At 45.9% G+C, this 19,859-nt stretch overlaps 2 protein-coding genes across 9 annotated transcripts in view; one reads left to right on the plus strand and one right to left on the minus strand.

Moving 5' to 3' along the window:
• Positions 1-18,165, plus strand: part of POLM (DNA polymerase mu) — a 207,347-nt gene extending 189,182 nt beyond the window's left edge. For 7 of the 8 annotated variants that reach the window (XM_063931979.1, XM_063931980.1, XM_063931978.1 and 4 more), the window contains one exon: positions 5,751-5,958. In XM_063931979.1, the coding sequence (XP_063788049.1) occupies positions 5,751-5,837 (87 nt within the window). In that variant the 3' untranslated portion in view covers positions 5,838-5,958. Of the gene's footprint in view, positions 1-5,750; positions 5,959-15,350 lie in introns of those variants that run through there. The other variant, XR_010180543.1, reaches the window with a different exon arrangement.
• LOC134936756 (histone H2A.V) lies at positions 6,347-18,920 on the minus strand. Its single transcript, XM_063931985.1, has 5 exons — positions 18,749-18,920; positions 8,257-8,334; positions 7,784-7,897; positions 7,241-7,370; positions 6,347-6,715 (listed from the first exon to the last, which is right to left on the minus strand). Exons 1-5 carry the CDS (start codon positions 18,749-18,751, stop codon positions 6,654-6,656), a joined length of 387 nt encoding a protein of 128 aa, XP_063788055.1. The 5' UTR covers positions 18,752-18,920; the 3' UTR covers positions 6,347-6,653.
• Positions 18,921-19,859: the final 939 nt, after the last annotated feature.

A 19,859-nucleotide genomic window follows, 5' to 3' on the forward strand; every position in this document is an offset into this window, starting at 1 on the left:
GAATTTTACAAACGTGTTTTCCCCCGACCACGTAGCTGCTCGGCAGAATTGTAATGCCGAGACCCCTCGGGCAGCCGCCCAAGATGAGCCCACCTTCCTTGTGGAATGGGCCTTAACAGATTTAGGCTGTGGCAGGCCTGCCACAGAATGAGCAAGTTGAATTGTGTTACAAATCCAACGAGCAATCGTCTGCTTAGAAGCAGGGGCACCCAACTTGTTGGGTGCATATAGTATCAACAGCGAGTCAGATTTTCTGACTTCAGCCGTGCTTGAAATGTATATTTTTAAGGCTCTGACAACGTCCAACAACTTGGAGTCCTCCAAGTCGCCAGTGGCCGCAGGCACCACAATAGGTTGGTTCAGGTGAAACGCTGATACCACCTTAGGGAGAAAATGCGGACGAGTCCTCAGTTCTGCCCTATCCGAATGGAAGATTAGATAAGGGCTTTTATAAGATAAAGCCGCCAATTCAGATACTCTCCTGGCGGAAGCCAGGGCCAGTAACATAGTCACTTTCCATGTGAGATATTTAAAATCCACCTTTTTCAATGGTTCAAACCAATGGGATTTGAGGAAATCTAAAACGACATTTAGATCCCACGGTGCCACCGGAGGCACCACAGGAGGCTGTATATGCAGTACTCCTTTAACAAAAGTCTGTACCTCAGGAACTGAGGCCAATTCTTTTTGGAAGAATATTGACAGGGCCGAAATTTGAACCTTAATAGATCTCAATTTGAGACCCATAGACAATCCTGATTGTAGGAAATGTAGGAAACGACCCAGTTGAAATTCCTCCGTCGGAACACTCCGATCCTCGCACCACGCGACATATTTTCGCCAAATGCGGTGATAATGTTTCGCGGTGACTTCCTTCCTTGCCTTAATCAAGGTAGGAATGACTTCTTCTGGAATGCCTTTCCCTTTTAGGATCTGGCGTTCAACCGCCATGCCGTCAAACGCAGCCGCGGTAAGTCTTGAAAGAGACAGGGACCCTGTTGTAGCAGGTCCCTTCTCAGAAGTAGAGGGCACGGGTCGTCCGTGACCAACTCTTGAAGTTCCGGGTACCAAGTCCTTCTTGGCTAATCCGGAGCCACTAGTATTGTTCTTACTCCTCCTCACCGTATAATCTTCAATACCTTTGGTATGAGAGGCAGAGGAGGAAACACATATACTGATTTGTACACCCAAGGTGTTACCAGTGCGTCCACAGCTATTGCCTGTGGATCTCTTGACCTGGCGCAATACTTGTCCTTGAGGCGAGACGCCATCATGTCTACCATTGGTCTTTCCCAACAGTTTATTAGCATGTGGAAGACTTCTGGATGAAGACCCCCCTCTCCCGGGTGAATATCGTGTCTGCTGAGGAAGTCTGCTTCCCAGTTGTCCACGCCCGGGAAGAACACTGCTGACAGTGCTATTACGTGATTCTCCGCCCAGCGAAGAATGTTGGCAGCTTCTGCCATTGCACTCCTGCTTCTTGTGCCGCCCTGTCTGTTTACATGGGCGACCGCCGTGATGTTGTCCGACTGAATCAACACCGGTTTTCCTTGCAGGAGTGGTTCCGCCTGGCTTAGAGCATTTTAGATTGCTCTTAGTACCAGAATGTTTATGTGAAGAGACTTTTCCAGGTTCGTCCATACCCCCTGGAAGTTTCTTCCTTGTGTGACTGCTCCCCAACCTCTCAGGCTGGCGTCCGTGGTCACCAGGATCAAATCCTGTATGCCGAATCTGCGGCCCTCCAATAGATGAGCCTTTTGCAACCACCACAGAAGATATACCCTTGTCCTTGGCGACAGGGTTATTCGCAGGTGCATCTGAGGATGCGACCCTGACCATTTGTCCAACAGATCCCTTTGGAAAATTCTTGCATGGAATCTACCGAATGGAATTGCTTCGTAAAAAGCCACCATTTTTCCCAGGACTCTTGTGTACAGACACCTTTCCTGGTTTTAGGAGGTTCCTGACAGGTCGGATAACTCCTTGGCTTTTTCCTCGGGAAGAAAAACCTTTTTCTGAACCGTGTCCAGAATCATCCCTAGGAACAGCAGACGTATCGTCAGAAAACAGCTGCGATTCTTGGAATATTTAGAATCCAGTCGTGCCGTCGAAGAACTACTTTAGATAGTGCTCTTCCGACCTCCAACTGTTCTCTGGAACTTGCCCTTTTTAGGTCGTGCAAGTAAGGGATAATTTAGATGCCTTTTTTCTTTGAAGAAACATCTTTTCGGCCATTACCTTGGTAAAAAGGCCCGGGGTGCCGTGGATAATTCAAACGGCATCGTCTGAAACTGATATTGACAGTTCTGTACCACGAACCAGAGGTACCCTTGATGAGAAGGACAAAATTTGGACATGGAGGTAATCCTTGATGTCCAGGGACACCATATAGTCCCCTTTTTTCCGGTTCGCTATCACTGCTCTGAGTGACTTTATCTCGATTTGAACCTTTTATGTAAGTGTTCAAAACATTTTAGATTTAGACTATGTGTCACCAAGCCGTCTGGCTTCAGTACCACAATATAGTGTGGAAAAATAATACCCTTTTCCTTGTCGTAGGAGGGGTACTTTGATTATCACCTGCTGGATATACAGCTTGTGAATTGTTTCCAATGCTGCCTCCCTGTCGGAGGGAGCCGTTGGTAAAGCAGACTTCAGGAACCTGCGAGGAGAAGATGTCTCGACTCTCCAATCTTTACCCCTGGGATAATACTCGTACGATCTAGGGGTCAACTTGCGAGTGATCCCACTGCGCCCTGAGACTCTTGAGACTACCCCCCCACCTTGAGTCCGCTTGCACGGCCCCAGCGTCATGCTGAGGACTTGGCAGACGCGGTGGAGGGCTTCTTTTCCTGGGAAAGGGCTGCCTGCTGCAGTCTACTTCCCTTACCTCTATGTCTGGGCAGATATGACTGGCCTTTTGCCTGCATGCCCTCATGGGAAAGGAAAGATTGAGGCTGAAAAGACGGTGTCTTTTTTAGCTGAGATGTAACTTGGGGTAAAAAAGGTTGGATTTCCCAGCTGTTGCTGTGGTCCCCAGGTCCGATGGACCGACCCCCAAATAACTCCTTCCCTTTATACAGCAATACTTCCATCTGCCGTATGGGATCTGTATCACCTGACCACTGTCGTGTCCCTGACATCTTCTGGGAGATATGGACAACGCACTTATCTTGATGCCAGAGAGCAAATATCCCTCTGTGCATCTCACATACATATATATAGAATGCATCCTATTAAATGCTCTACATGAATAAAATATTTTCAGTCAGGGAATCCGACCAAGCCAACCCAGCACTGCATCTCCAGGCTGATGGCGATCGCTGGTCGCAGTATAACCACCGTATGTGTGTATATACTTTTTAGGATATTTTTCCAGCTTCCTATCAGCTGGCTCCTTGAGGGCGGCCGTATCTGGAGACGGTAACGCCACTTGATAAGCGTGTGAGCGCCTTATCACCCTAAGGGGTGTTTACCCTAATTTCTGGCGGGAAAGGGTATAACGCCAATATTTGCTATCGGGGTAACCCTACGCATCATCACACACTTCATTTTATTTTATCTGATTCAGGAAAAACTACAGGTAGTTTTTTCACTCCCACATAATACCCTTTCTTGTGGTACTTGTAGTATCAGAAACACGTAACACCTCCTTCATTGCCCTTAACGTGTGGCCCTAATGAGAAATACGTTTGTTTATTCACCGTCGACACTGTATTCAGTGTCCGTGTCTGTGTCTGTGTCGACCGACTGAGGTAAATGGGCGTTTTTAAAACCCCTGACGGTGTTTCTGAGACGCCTGGACCGGTCCTAATAGATTGTCGGCCGTCTCATGTCGTCAACCGACCTTGCAGCGTGTTGACATTCTCACGTAATTCTCTAAATAAGCCATCCATTCCGGTGTCGACTCCCTAGAGAGTGACATCACCATTACAGGCAATTTCTCCGCCTCCTCACCAACATCGTCCTCATACATGTCGACACACACGTACCGACACACAGCACACACACCGGGAATGCTCTGACAGAGGACAGGACCCACTAGCCCTTTGGGGAGACAGAGGGAGAGTCTGCCAGCACACACCAAAAACGCTATAATTATATAGGGACAACCTTATATAAGTGTTTCTCCCTTATAGCATCTTTTATATATATACAATATCGCCAAAATCAGTGCCCCCCCTCTCTGTTTTAACCCTGTTTCTGTAGTGCAGTGCAGGGGAGAGCCTGGGAGCCTTCTCTCCAGCTTTTCTGTGAGAGAAAATGGCGCTGTGTGCTGAGGAGATAGGCCCCGCCCCTTTTACGGCGGGCTCGTCTCCCGCTATTTTTGAAGTTAGGCAGGGGTTAAATATCTCCATATAGCCTCTGTGGGCTATATGTGAGGTATTTTTTGCCTCTAATAAGGTTTTTATTTGCCTCTCAGAGCGCCCCCCCCAGCGCTCTGCACCCTCAGTGACTGTTGTGTGAAGTGTGCTGAGAGGAAAATGGCGCACAGCTGCAGTGCTGTGCGCTACCTTTATGAAGACTCAGGAGTCTTCAGCCGCCGATTTTGGACCTCTTCTCTCTTCAGCGTCTGCAAGGGGGCCGGCGGCGCGGCTCCGGTGACCATCCAGGCTGTACCTGTGATCGTCCCTCTGGAGCTAGTGTCCAGTAGCCAAGCAGCAAATCCACTCTGCACGCAGGTGAGTTCACTACTTCTCCCCTAAGTCCCTCGTTGCAGTGATCCTGTTGCCAGCAGGACTCACTGTAAAGTAAAAAACCTAAGCTAAACTTTCTCTAAGCAGCTCTTTAGGAGAGCCACCTAGATTGCACCCTTCTCGTTCGGGCACAAAATCTAACTGGAGTCTGGAGGAGGGTCATAGGGGGAGGAGCCAGTGCACACCACCTGATCTGGTAAAAGCTTTACTTTTTTGTGCCCTGTCTCCTGCGGAGCCGCTATTCCCCATGGTCCTTTCAGGAACCCCAGCATCCACTTAGGACGATAGAGAAACTATCTTAAAATGAACAAAAATAAAACAATTTTTTTTGTACATTTAGAAAGTTGTGATCCTCCTTGTATAGGAGTAGTGCCTCATTACTTAGTTGCTCTTTGATCGCCTTACCATGTCCAAATGTCAACTGTTTAAGTTATTCAATGTTTCTGTGTTAAATAAGTATTCATAAATATTGTCTCAACCTAGAAAACGTTGTTTTTCACCACATGCAAGCAACAGGGAGCCCTTAATTACACTTTAATGAGAAAAATACAGAAAATGTGCATTATTGATCATCTGCCAGGTCATACATGTATCACTATTGCTGTTCACAAGACTGTGGGTGTGTGCTGGATGCTCTCCATATATTAGCATTGTAAAAAGGAGTATCAGAAAAAAAAACGAATCGTTTTGCTTGTCGTAACCAAAATGACATTTCATACTCTTCACTAAATAGTTTACATGATAACACGGCTATAACGTTAAGTGGTGGCTGTTATCTATCACTCAGATTGGATTGTCAATAGCCAGTGTCCTTGATTGCAGCTTCTGATTGGTCTATAATATCCTCCTACAGCCTAAGTGCTATTCCATGGCTGTGAGTTTAAGCACAAACTCCCAGGAAAAAGGCTGTATGGAGCAGACTTTGGATAGGAACTAATTAATTACATATGTTTATAATTGAATGGAATTTTCTCATTTTAAAGGATGACGGCTTTAATCACATGCCAAAGGGATTCTATGGTCTGAAGTTTTCCCACTTGTTTGTGATTTCAGGAATGCTCTATCCCAGCGACATCTGAGGAAGAGATATTTGCACATCTAGGATTAAACTATGTGCCACCTTCAGATAGAAATGCCTAACTTTTATTGTGAAGATGCTGAAGACTTCTGTGATCATCACTGCAGAATTTGCTTGTGCAAAGGTACTACTTTGGCTAAATGTAGATATATTTGTATTAAAACTCTTTTAGGAATGTTCAAAGAGCTGAGAAGTTAGTGTTGGGACTTTTATTTTGCTATCAAGATTAAAGCTGCAATATTTTGTACTGAAATGACTCCATTGACGAGCAGCACGTATCCATTCCTCAACACCAAACATCTGGTTTACAAATTCTCCTGGGCCAAATGCATTGAGGGTGGTTCTAAGACACTGTCTTATAAAGTCACCCAATCTGTTCCAGTGATGGTAGAGTAGAGGTAAGCAATTATTATGGTAATGCCTTTATTTCATGGAGATGCCATCTCTCATATTTCCTTGAATGAAAAAAAGCAAGCCCTTGGAATTAGTAGTTTGTAAATAAACTGTACATCAAAAACTTTATTGCAGGAAGAAGCCCCAGGCCCTAGATAAAAACTGATCAGACGCAAGCTTCTGTAAAAAATGGTTTATCTGTTCCATTTTTGTATAAAACACACACGGGAGAAACCTAGCCAATCAACATACAGATTTCATTTACAAGACTCCAGGAACTTTTTTTTTTTTCTTCGTGAAACTGAACCTAAACAACATACAAAGGTTTAACCTTAAGTCTACTCTTTGTCTATTACCTTCCTTTTAACTATCTTTTAGAAAAAGTAAAATTTTGACGAAAAAATAAACAAAACAAATTCCACATATCCCCATTTTTCATCTGTCCCAGTTACAGTACAATGGTAGAGGGAAGCAGGGCCTTTTCCTTATGCAGTTTTCTGCTGTCCCTTCTTTCCAATCAGAGACTTGTGGATATGAGGAATGACACCTGCAAAAAGGTAAAGAGAAAAATTACTATACTATCAAGTCAAAAGTAAGACTATAGTGTAAGTATTTAATATCAATAATCATATGCACTTAGGGGGGAATGAAATTGTTTTGTGGGCACTCAAGCATAATGGGCACCCATTGGAGCAATTTAATTGCGGCTTCCCCTAATCATGCGCGAGTGCAGTACAAGGTGGCTAAATCCATTTAAAAGTACTGGTTTGAATGACCAACCTCTCATTTGGGCACTGCCAAACTGCCTACTGATCACATATTTCAACTCTGTCTATGTGAGAGTGCCCCAATACAACCCATTTACACGTCTGCAGTCACATATGTGCATGGGATTGAAATATGTACTTGTGAGCTCTGCGCCAGAGGATGTGCCAATATACAATCTGAAGAGAAGAGCATGGTCCACTCTATCAGCCCCAAGTATTTATATAAACTATAAACGTTGCCCATTAAAAGAACACTGCAAATAGAAGCGCTGTCAAGTAACTGGAGTACAGCGCTGGCAAAGTACCTCCTCCTGCAATGGTGGCCTTGATGAGGGAGTCCAATTCTTCATCACCACGAATGGCTAGCTGCAAGTGACGAGGAGTGATACGCTTCACTTTTAGATCCTTAGAGGCATTTCCTGCCAACTCCAACACCTTGTTTTTAAAACATAAAAAAATGGATCTATTAAATCATGGAGTAAATTTACTAAGATGGGAGTTCTATTTAAGATGGGATGTTGCCCATAGCAACCAATCAGATTTTACTTCTCATTTATCTAGAACCTTCTAGAAGATAATACCTGGAATCTGGTTGCTATGGGCAACATCCCATCTTAAATAGAACTCCAATCTTAGTAAATTTACCCTATGAACTTTCTAATTATTTGCAGATTGGCAAAAAGGTATAGCCATGTTAAACTTTGAGTTTAGTTTAAGGAACGAGTTGCTGAACTTAAGATTCTCATCATCTGCAGGGCCATATAATGTAAAACCATACAATATTTTCCCCTACATACAGATTTGCTACCCACCCCATCCTGCAAGTAATTAAGGGTCTATAAACCTACTTCAGCAGTAAGGTATTCCAGAATGGCAGCACTGTACACTGCTGCAGTAGCACCAACTCTTCCGTGGCTTGTAGTGCGGGTCTTCAAGTGTCTGTGGATACGGCCCACTGGGAACTAAAACCAAATACAAGTTCCTAAAATCAGCTCCAACAAATAAGCAGATTTATTGTCCACTACATGCCTGTTAAGTTAAATACTGAGTGAAAAAAAGCTCAAAAAAAAATTTAACCGGATTTTTCAGGGAATACTGAGCATAACTATGCTTGCATACAATACTAGTTCAACCGTGACTGTAAACAGTGGAGCATTGTGCTTCATGGAATCATTGTTTTAAATAGGAAAACTTTTTTTTTTTTGTATACAGTTCTCATTTAATATCAAAATAGCAGTTCAATTATACAAAGTAATTATAAAATGTTTTTTTTATTAAAGTCTATTAATAAATTTATCTGGACATAAGAGTCTGAACTTACCTGCAGTCCTGCTCTCTGTGAGCGGGATACTGCTTTGGCCTTAGCCTTCCCGCTATCCTTCCCAGCCTTACCACCAGCCTATATATAAAACGGAGGAAAATAATTGTCTTTACATATAGTGGTGATCTTGTGTTTAATTTTCTTATGGACCTTTTTTTCCCCCCCTTTCTATGAGAAACTCATTGTAGTCTGCAAGAGTTTGAGTTTAGAAGAACTGTGGGGGTTCCATGGCACTGTTATGGAGTACTCTTCCGTACTGTAACTGATCCTCTCTGTTGACAACATAAGGTAGGAACAGCACAAGCACTGGTGGCATAGTTTAAAGGCTATATGCAATAAGTGCTTGTGTTATGAATTAATAAAGCGGTTTGCTCTTTTAATCTTCCTCCTTATAGTCGCAGGAAGAGGATACAGTGCAGCCCTGTCAGAGCAGATCTCTGCTTGGGATCCTCACAGGTTTCCTAATTATACTCCTTTCAGACCGACAAATTTCCCAGGTTATTGCATATGAACGCGCATCAATCCGGGAAATTGCTCAGTGTGAAAGGGTACAAGAACAATATCCCGTGACGAGCTTCTCGGTATTTCATCCCAGGTCTCGACCAGGGTTGTATCCTGGATCGTCTTGGGATGCGGTGCAGTGTGAACGGGTATGCCAGGTCAAGGCGACCCGGCCCCCGTTCTCTGCATAGGAGGATGCGGTGCTTGGAGATGATCATCTCCAAGTACAGCCTCCGGTAGCGTCAGCGCTGACATCACCAACCCAGCAATATGCGGGGTCGGGCCGCAAGTCTGAAGGGGTCTCAAGCCGTGTCGCAACTGGAAAGCACCCGTGTACACATTCCTGGGTGCGACCCGGCTCTTGTCAGTCTGAAAGGGGTATTACTGAGTGAAACTTAATTTACCTTTTAAAATAACTTGTATAAAGAACAAGTCTTTTGTAAGTGCTAGCATATCAAGACGTTAAGGTGCTCTGAAATGTATTTTATGTTCAGTCTTTTTGGTGCAAGTACTAGGCACAGAGTATGTATACTGTAACATTAGAGCATCAACACAGATGAGCAGGCCAAACTGATGTAAGAACTATGCAAAGCAACTCCAGCACGTAATTGCTGTGCCAGATAAATAAGATTTTACTCACCGGTAAATCTATTTCTCGTAGTCCGTAGTGGATGCTGGGACTCCGTAAGGACCATGGGGAATAGCGGCTCTGCAGGAGACTGGGCACAACTAAAGAAAGCTTTAGGACTACCTGGTGTGCACTGGCTCCTCCCACTATGACCCTCCTCCAGACCTCAGTTAGGATACTGTGCCCGGAAGAGCTGACACAATAAGGAAGGATTTTGAATCCCGGGTAAGACTCATACCAGCCACACTAATCACACCGTATAACTCGTGATACTATACCCAGTTAACAGTATGAAATATAACTGAGCCTCTCAACAGATGGCTCAACAATAACCCTTTAGTTAGGCAATAACTATATACAAGTATTGCAGACAATCCGCACTTGGGATGGGCGCCCAGCATCCACTACGGACTACAAGAAATAGATTTACCGGTGAGTAAAATCTTATTTTCTCTGACGTCCTAAGTGGATGCTGGGACTCCGTAAGGACCATGGGGATTATACCAAAGCTCCCAAACGGGCGGGAGAGTGCGGATGACTGCAGCACCGAATGAGCAAACTCTAGGTCCTCCTCAGCCAGGGTATCAAACTTGTAGACTCTTGCAAAAGTGTTTGAACCCGACCAAGTAACCGCTCGGCAAATTTGTAAAGCCGAGACTCCTCGGGCAGCCGCCCAAGAAGAGCCCACTTTCCCCGTGGAATGGGCTTTTACAGATTTAGGGTGCGGCAGTCCAGCCGCAGAATGTGCAAGTTGAATCGTGCTACAGATCCAGCGAGCAATAGTCTGCTTAGAAGCAGGAGCACCCAGCTTGTTGGGTGCATACAGGATAAATAGCGAGTCAGTTTTCCGGACTCCAGCCGTCCTGGAAACATATATTTTTCAGGGCCCTGACCACGTCCAGTAACTTGGAATCCTCCAAGTCCCAAGTAGCCGCAGGCACCACAATAGGTTGGTTCACATGAAAAACTGATACCACCTTAGGAAGGAATTGGGAACGAGTCCTCAATTCCGCCCTATCCATATAAAAAAATTAGATAAGGGCTTTTGCATGATAAAGCCGCTAATTCTGATACACGCCTGGCCGACGCCAAGGCCAACAGCATGACCACTTTCCACGTGAGGTATTTTCGCTCCACGGATTTAAGTGGCTCAACCCAATGCGACTTCAGGAAATCCAACACCAAGTTGAGATCCCACAGTGCCACTGGAGGCACAAACGGGGGCTGACTATGCAGCACTCCCTTAACAAAAGTCTGAACTTCAGGCAGTGAAGTCAGTTTTATTTTTGAAGAAAATCGATAGAGCCGAAATCTGGACCTTCATGGAACCCAATTTTAGGCCCATAGTCACCCCTGACTGTAGGAAGTGCAGAAATCGACCTAGCTGAAATTCCTCCGTTGGGGCCTTCCTGGCCTCACAGCACGCAACATATTTCCGCCATATGCGGTGATAATGGTTTGTGTTCACTTTCATAGCTTTAATTAGCGTAGGAATAACTTCCTCCGGAATGCCCTTTTCCTTCAGGATCCGGCGTTCAACCGCCATGCCGTCAAACGCAGCCGCGGTACGTCTTGGAACAGACAGGCCCCCTGCTGCAGCAGGTCCTGTCTGAGCGGCAGAGGCCATGGGTCCTCTGAGATCATTTCTTGGAGTTCAGGGTACCAAGCTCTTCTTGGCCAATCCGGAACAATGAGTATAGTTCTTACTCCTCTCCTTCTTATTATTCTCATTACCCTGGGTATGAGAGGCAGAGAAGGGAACACATACACCGACTGGTACCCCCACGGTGTTACCAGAGCGTCCACAGCTATCGCCTGAGGGTCCCTTGACCTGGCGCAATATCTTTTTAGCTTTTTGTTGAGGCGGGACGCCATCATGTCCACCTGTGGCCTTTCCCAACGGTGTACAATCATTTGGAAGACTTCTGGATGAAGTCCCCACTCTCCCGGGTGGAGGTCGTTTTTGCTGAGAGTCTGCTTCCCAGTTATCCACTCCGGGAATGAACACTGCTGACAGTGCTAACACATGATTTTCCGCCCATCAGAGAATCCTTGTGGCTTCTGCCATCGCCATCCTGCTTCTTGTGCCGCCCTGTCGGTTTACATGAGCGACCGCCGTGATGTTGTCTGACTGGATCAGTACCGGCCGGTGTTGAAGCAGGGGACTAGCCTGACCTAGGGCATTGTAAATGGCCCATAGTTCCAGAATATTTTTGTGTAGGGAAGTCTCCTGACTTGTCCATAGTCCTTGGAAGTTTCTTCCCTGTGTGACTGCCCCCCAGCCTCGAAGGCTGGCATCCGTGGTCACCAGGACCCAGTCCTGTATGCCGAAGCTGCGGCCCTCTAGAAGATGAGCACTCTGCAGCCACCACAACAGCGACACCCTGGCCCTTGGAGACAGGGTTATCCGCCGATGCGACCCGGACCACTTGTCCAACAGATCCCACTGGAAGATCCTTGCATGGGACCTGGCGAATGGAATTTCTTCGTAAGAAGCTACCATCTTTCCCAGGGCTCGTGTGCATTGATGCACCGACACCTGTATTTGTATTAGGAGGTCTCTGTCTAGAGACGACAACTCCTTGGACTTCTCCTCCGGGAGAAACCCTTTTTTTCTTGTTCTGTGTCCAGAACCATACCCAGGAACAGTAGACGTGTCGTAGGAACCAGCTGCGACTTTGGAATATTCAGAATCCAGCCTTGCTGTTGTAGCACTTCCCGAGACAGTGCTACTCCGACGAACAACTGCTCCCTGGACCTCGCCTTTATAAGGAGATCGTCCAAGTACGGGATAATTATTGGTAAATACCCTCGGTGCCGGGGACAGACCAACGGCAACGTCTGGAATTGGTAATGACAATCCTGGTGAGGAGGGTAAATAGGGACATGCAGGTAAGCATCCTTGATGTCCAGTGATACCATGAAATTCTCCAGGCTTGCAATAATCGCCCTGAGCGATTCCATTTTGAACTTGAACCTTCGTATATAAGTGTTCAAGGATTTCAATTTTAGAATGGGTCTCACCGAACCGTCTGGTTTCGGTACCACAAACATTTTGGAATAGTAACCCCGGCCTTGTTGAAGGAGGGGTACCTTGATTTCACCTGCTGGAAGTACAGCTTGTGAATTGCCGCCAGTACTACCTCCCTTTCTCCGAGGGCAGCAGGCAAGGCTGATGTGAGGTAACGGTGAGGGGGAGTCGCCTCGAACTCCAGCTTGTATCCCTGTAATACTACTTGCAGAACCTAGGGATCCACCTGTGGAGCCCCAGCGTCATGCGGTGGACTCAGAGGAAGCGGGGGAAGATTTTTGATCCTGGGAACTGGCTGTCTGGTGCAGCTTTTTCCTTCTTCCCTTGTCTCTGTGCAGAAAGGAAGCGCCTTAGACCCGCTTGCTTTTCTGAAGCCGAAAGGCCTGTACCTGAAAATACGGTGCTTTCTTAGGCTGTGAGGAAACCTGAGGTAAATTTTTTCTTCCCAGCTGTTGCTGTGGATACGAGGTCCCAGAGACCATCCCCAAACAATTCCTCACCCTTTATAAGGTAGAATCTCCATGTGCCTTTTAAAATCAGTATCACCTGTCCACTGCCGGGTCTCTAATACCCTCCTGGCAGAATGGACATTGCATTAATTCTGGATGCCAGTCGGCAACTATCCCTCTGTGCATCCCTCATATATAAGACGACGTCTTTAAAATGCTCTGTTAGATAAAATACCCTAGACAGGGATAATATTTTGCTGACAGGGTATCAGACCACGCTGCAGCAGCACTATTCATGCTGAGGCAATTGCAGGTCTCAGTATAGTACCTGAGTGTGTATATACAGACTTCAGGATAGCCTCCTGCTTTTTATCAGCAGGCTCCTTCAAAGTGGCCGTATCCTAAGACGGCAGTGCCACCTTTTTTGACAAATGTGTGAGCGCCTTATCCACCCTAGGGGATATCTCCCCACGTGACCTATCCTCTGGCGGGAAAGGGTACGCCAGCAGTAACTTTTTAGAAATTACCAGTTTCTTATCGGGGGAACTCACGCTACTTTACACACTTCATTCATTCATCTGATGGGGGAACAAAACACTGGCTGCTTTTTCTTCCCAAACATAAAACCCCTTTTATGTAGTACTTGGGTTAATGTCAGAAATGTGTAACACATTTTTCATTGCCGAGATCATGCAACAGATGTTCCTAGTGGATTGTGTATATGTCTCAACCTCGTCGACACTGGAGTCAGACTCCGTGTCGACATCTGTGTCTGCCATCTGAGGTAACGGGCGTTTTTTGAGCCCCTGATGGCTTTTGAGACGCCGGGGCAGGTGTGGGCTGAGAAGCCGGCTGTCCCACAGCTGTTACGTCATCCAGCCTTTTATGTAAGGAGTTGACCTTGTCGGTTAATACCTTCCACCTATCAATCCACTCTGGTGTCGGCCCCACAGGGGGCGACATCCCATTTATCGGCCTCTGCTCCGCCTCCACGTAACCTTCCTCATCCAACATGTCGACACAGCCGTACCGACACACACACAGGGAATGCTCTGACTGAGGACAGGACCCCACAAAGTCCTTTGGGGAGACAGAGAGAGTATGCCAGCACACACCAGAGCGCTATATAATGCAGGGATTAACACTATAACTGAGTGATTTTTTCCCCCCATAGCTGCTTGTATACACACATTGCGCCTAAATTTGGTGCCCCCCCTCTCTTTTTAACCCTTTGAGCCTGAAAACTACAGGGGAGAGCCTGGGGAGCTGTTTTCCAGCTGCACTGTGAAGAAAAAAATGGCGCCAGTGTGCTGAGGGAGATAGCCCCGCCCCTTTTTTGGCTGACTTTTCTCCCGCTTTTTTCATGGATTCTGGCAGGGGTAATTTATCACATATATAGCCCTGGGGCTATATATTGTGATGATTTGCCAGCCAAGGTGTTTATATTGCCCTCAGGGCGCCCCCCCCAGCGCCCTGCACCCATCAGTGACCGGAGTGTGAGGTGTGCATGAGGAGCAATGGCGCACAGCTGCAGTGCTGTGCTCTACCTTGTTGAAGACAGAAGTCTTCTGCCGCCGATTTTCCGGAACACTTCTTGCTCTGTAAGGGGGCTGGCGGCGCGGCTCCGGGACCGAACATCGAGGTCGGGTCCTGTGGTCGATCCCTCTGGAGCTAATGGTGTCCAGTAGCCTAAGAAGCCCAAGCTACCACCAGTTAGGTAGGTTCGCTTCTTCTCCCCTTAGTCCCTCGCTGCAGTGAGTCTGTTGCCAGCAGATCTCACTGTAAAATAAAAAACCTAAAATATACTTTCTTTCTAGGAGCTCAGGAGAGCCCCTAGTGTGCATCCAGCTCGGCCGGGCCCAAGATTCTAACTGAGGTCTGGAGGAGGGTCATAGTGGGAGGAGCCAGTGCACACCAGGTAGTCCTAAAGCTTTCTTTAGTTGTGCCCAGTCTCCTGCGGAGCCGCTATTCCCCATGGTCCTTACGGAGTCCCAGCATCCACTTAGGACGTCAGAGAAAAGGGGATGCGTTAGGCATCCCAGCAGTCATGTGACTAACGTCAGAATCCTAACACCACTCAGGAGACTGGGGCCGGGACACTGACAGCTGACATCCTAAAGGGGGTGGTTAGCCAAAGCCACCACTGCCCAGAATTTAGCCCTAGCTGCCACCAGAGAAGGGGTGGGGTTAAGAGATAGGGTTAGTGTACTTGTCCCTAAACATGTCTGGTTTCCCCATTTTGGGATACTGGGGTCGATCATGTGACCACCGGCATATCCTACTACACCCAGATAAAGTTCTGAGTCAAGAAAGCAGCTGAAAGCTACTGAATTATGAGTGGTCATTTAACATTCTATGAATATACACACATTATTGGAGTAGCTGTATTGGGTTGAGGGTGCATTTTAATAAAAATATAATTTTACAGCGGAAGCCTGTGGAGGAAATTTATTGTTAACTCATCACTATTTTTATGCTATTCCAGTAATTTCCACTCGACATAACAGAAGTTTTGTAGGTATCATAGACTTTGTGATGGTGAGACTGAACCTGAACCTCGTGTGGAAAGGTTTGCCCCCCTAGTCTCAGGTGAAGAGAGAGCTTGTTTCTGGATTGTGCTTTCATAGCAAAAATGTACGCACAGAGTACATGAAACAATTGTGGGCGGAGTGAAGAAATTAAACATTGAATTTAAATATGACTTTATTAAAAGCAGTGTTTTGTTTTTACCCGGGAATGGTGGCGAGGGACTCTCTACTAAAGAACAAAAAAAAAAAAAACCACATTCCAAGCCAATCACAGACCAAACAGCCTCTTCAATAAATACAGATGTCAATCGGATGCTACCAACGTCTGAGTGTTCAACCCGATATATCGAATCAGGAGAGGAGAAGATAAGTCAGCAGGGTGCTCCCCACTTCTGCTCCAGCGGTAACTAAGTGGGGATGCGAGAGACCTGTTGGAAAAGTCTGATGGGCACTTGATTGTACATGTAAAAAGCATACTGGACAGTCTGATGGTTTGTAGGTTTTGGCTGAGGGACTGTGAAATGGTATGTGTGGTGGTCTAATGTGTTTGGGGTTTTGTTTTTTTGTTACAAAATATTTGTCAAACTACCTGTAAGAGTGGGTACACACCAGGAGAACAGGCAATCAGGCAGATGGTCGGGATGAATTCTTTTTGGCGCTGACCATGCCTGATTGCCTGTACACGATTTAATGAACAACTAATCACTATTCCATCCTTCATTAATAAGCACTGGTTTGAATTCAATAACTTACGGGTGGCTGTGAAGCAGGGTCGACTGGAAGATGTCGCAATCGCGGATACACTTTGTTGTGCTATTACGGCAAACTGACCTGGTATCGTGCTAGTGTGTAACCACCTTTAGTTATGACAACTTAGTCTATGAATATTCAAAACCAGTTATGGCAAATTGGTCTGATTATTCAAAAACATAAGACCCAGAAACACTGAAGTAAATTGATAAATGGGACCCACATAATTAAACTCTGAGAGCACTAAAATAGGAAGACTTAAAAGGTGTTTTTTTTACGGCTAATAAATTAGCATTCTATAGATAGCCAAAATAGGTGTCAATGTATGTAATGACCCTGACCCTATAAATAAATTTAGGGGCCCAGGTTGCTATACCATAGTTTAAAATGGATTTGTTACAAATTTTAAAAGGTAGTAAAAATGGCACAATTTATTATACATATGTATGAACACAGACTTGTAGTAAACCCAGTTCAGATACTTTATTGTGCTGCAAGTATCATAATCTATGACAGAACACATGTTCTAATGAAAAAAATTGAAGTTGATATTGAAGGTGATTGGAATCTAGCAACCTATCTTTCTAGGGTTAGAACCCATTGGCGTAAGTATTTTTGTGAAATGTATGATGGAAAAATGTATAGGAAATGCACACAATAGGCATTTATTTTAAAGCCAGTTTGTTTGTTTCATACAGTAACTATAATACAAGTTGGGTCAATCCAATTACCTGTGATGATCTTGTGGTGTAATTAATCGTGGTGGCCCAATTTACGCAGCAATGATCACCATCCTGTAGAGGTCCAAGCAATTTTGGGTGGATTTCAGCACGTGAGGGGTGCAAGCTTGGGTGCCATTGCCAACGTTAAAATGCAACGGCACATCGCACCCTGTGTGGCTAATTGCATTGACCCCCATCACCAAGATGCATCATCAAGTCAAGGAAGTTTCTAATGCTTTGTTATTCTCAAATGCTTGGTTATGGTTTATTTATTGAATAATGTGTCGTTGGCAGTGGGTTGTGTTTACAATGATGCTAGTATTTTAAAAGTAAAAACAATTTAAGTGAAAATCAGAGTATAAATCTATAGTGTCATCCTGAAGAATTATCAGCATAAACTGATTGACTATGCATAAAGTCATACTGTCATTAGGCACAGGTTTTCACTAACAGGATAGTGAGTCTTGGGGGGGAGATCAATTGTTTTTTGAGCGGCATTAATTAATGTGCGACTGATGGAGCAATTCGATTATTGTTCTGATAGGATGCAAGTGCCCGCATATCTGCTCGCAGTCTTCAGAGGTAGCGAGCAGAAAATTGTTTCGTCGACCACATATTAATTATCACCACCTAAAAAACAATTGAATCTTTGGTCAACCTGACAAGCATTCACATTATGGAGGGGTATTCAATCACCTGCACAGAAACATCGGGAGTGGAAAAATTTTTTTCACAATGGTGCAGATGTATTACCACGGAGAAGGGATAAAGAAGTAATAAAGCAGTGTTGAACGCAAGATAACGCACCAGCCAATCATTACGGATTTGACAGGATCTGACTAGCTGGTGCATTATCGCCTTCCGCTTATCACTTCTTTATCCAGGCTTAATACATCTACCCCAATGTTTCTAATATTTAGATTTTTTTTCTTCCGGCTATCCAATTCGGATACCTGAAAAAAAAAAACATGTGAAACCTGTGTGTTTTTTTTTTTATTTATAAAAACAACCTTGTTTTCAGTGATTTTTGCTTTGCCTAGCTGAATCAGGTGCAACAAAATCCCTGATCATCCACGTCTTCCGCTAGCTCACCTGGGCTAATTGAATAACCCCACAGTGCCACAATTACCCACGATCAATAATTGCAGGTAATTGGATACCCCCAAAATCTTAAAGATGGGCCTAAAGATGTGACAGTTTATCTTTTGGGGGCAATTCAAATAGCAACTTTATTCTGATGTGCTGTTCCGGAGTAGTACATCCAACAGTATTGATTGGGTTGTTGGGGTAATTTTGTATCCCATAAAGGCAATGATCTCCCCTTCACCCCTATACTATGTAAGCTAAAATGTAGTTGTTTTTTTTTTTTTTGACACTTTGGAGCTGAGCATGATGGGGTGTAGGGGTGGTATGGGTCACACAGGATATTGTTGGATGAAGCGCAACTATAATCCTCCCTATTATACCCAACATCTACCCCAGTGCATTGTCCCTTATGTACAATAGTGACATGTAGGAGGGGAAGCGGCTCTGTCCTGCAGCTGTGCCCCGGTCTCCCAGCCAGCCCAGCAACACTGCTGCTTCCAGGCGGGACTCCACATACATAGCTGTCACTTTCCAGCGAGCAGCAGCAGCTCCCCTTACCCTAATGCCTGAACACCGGGGGCCGCCTGCGCTGCAGGGGTAGTGCCTGCACGGAGGCCGGGAGGGTAGTGGTGGTACTGGCAACGCCGCCGGTCACCCCGGTGCATAGGCGGACAGCGGACGTTACTGCGGGATGGGTTTTTTCCCGCCTTTCCAGGCACCGGTACACGTTACGGGGTACGTGCCGCCTTCCTCCGCTTCCACACACACTGGCGACTAATCCCGCCCGAGGTATTTACCATGATCCAGAGCTCCGAGCGTCGCCGTTAGTGAATGCTGACCGAGTTGCCCCCGTGTTTATGCTCCTCTCTGCTGCCGGTACCGCCGCGTACTCTCAGCTTCACACACACACAATAACCCCCCCTCCTGCCCGTCAGGCCCGAGCGAGAGGACACGCTGCAGCCAATCACGCTGGGCCTTCCTGGTTTGAAACCGCGTCCTCACCAATCGCGTGCGGCCTTCTTCCCCAGGTGCCTGGTATGACCCCGCCCCCCCCTCTCTTAACGGCCGCTTCCCTCCCAAGGCCTCTCAGCTTGTTTTTGCACACGGCCCGCAAGTGAGTGGGTGTGGACACGGCGCGTCAGCGGGAGAAATGCAGCCAGTGATAACGGATGCTCTGGGCTGACTGACATATCCGTCCGCCAATCCTGACACGTGTCTCTCAGGGGGCGGAGGCGTCATTTTGAATGACAGTACTATTGGCTAATAGGATGAATGGCTTCTGGACGTGGGTTGGCTCAGCTCTTTCCCGCACTCAGAGCCTTGTTTGGGTGAAAAAAAAATAATACTCAACTAAAATGGCGCCGGTTCAGTGGTGACAGCGACTGTGGGCTATCTGGCACAGAGGCTGACTGACAGCTAAATGTACACAGTAGTACAACACTGCGAACATACACAGTAGCCCGGTATAATGTATATACAGAAAACATGTACGTCATATGTGAATCTAGCAACGACTGCTTATATGGGGAACTAAGCATCAGAGTCCCCTTACTGTACACAGCTGTCAGAACCACAGTTCTACCGCTCACCTCCTAATATGTCCAATTATATTCTGCAGAATCCCTGCCCTGCATCTCAATACAGGGACCTACAGCTGGGGAATAAGGGTCTAGTGCTGGGTGACCATAACAAATTACCTTTCTGACATTATTAATCATTAACAGTTTCTTATATAGCGCAGCAAATTCCATTGTGCTTTATAACGACACAATGATCAAACAAAACTGGGTAATAGACATCCATAGAGGTAGGAAGACCCTGCTCGCAAGCTTACAATCTATAGACATCTACATAGTTTTAAGGGGATCCGGACTGAAAGTCGACCGTAACTAGGTCGACAATGTATAG

The sequence above is a fragment of the Pseudophryne corroboree genome, chromosome 6 (genome assembly GCF_028390025.1).
Source record: "Pseudophryne corroboree isolate aPseCor3 chromosome 6, aPseCor3.hap2, whole genome shotgun sequence".
NCBI lineage: Eukaryota > Metazoa > Chordata > Amphibia > Anura > Myobatrachidae > Pseudophryne > Pseudophryne corroboree.

Excerpts from the sequence above, each read along its gene's own strand:
- LOC134936756 (XM_063931985.1), bottom strand. Across the intron at positions 7,898-8,256 it reads CACAGAGAGCAGGACTGCAG|TTCCCAGTGGGCCGTATCCA; the intron begins GTAAGTTCAGAC and ends ATTTGGTTTTAG. Across the intron at positions 6,716-7,240 it reads GGCCACCATTGCAGGAGGAG|GTGTCATTCCTCATATCCAC; the intron begins GTACTTTGCCAG and ends ACCTTTTTGCAG.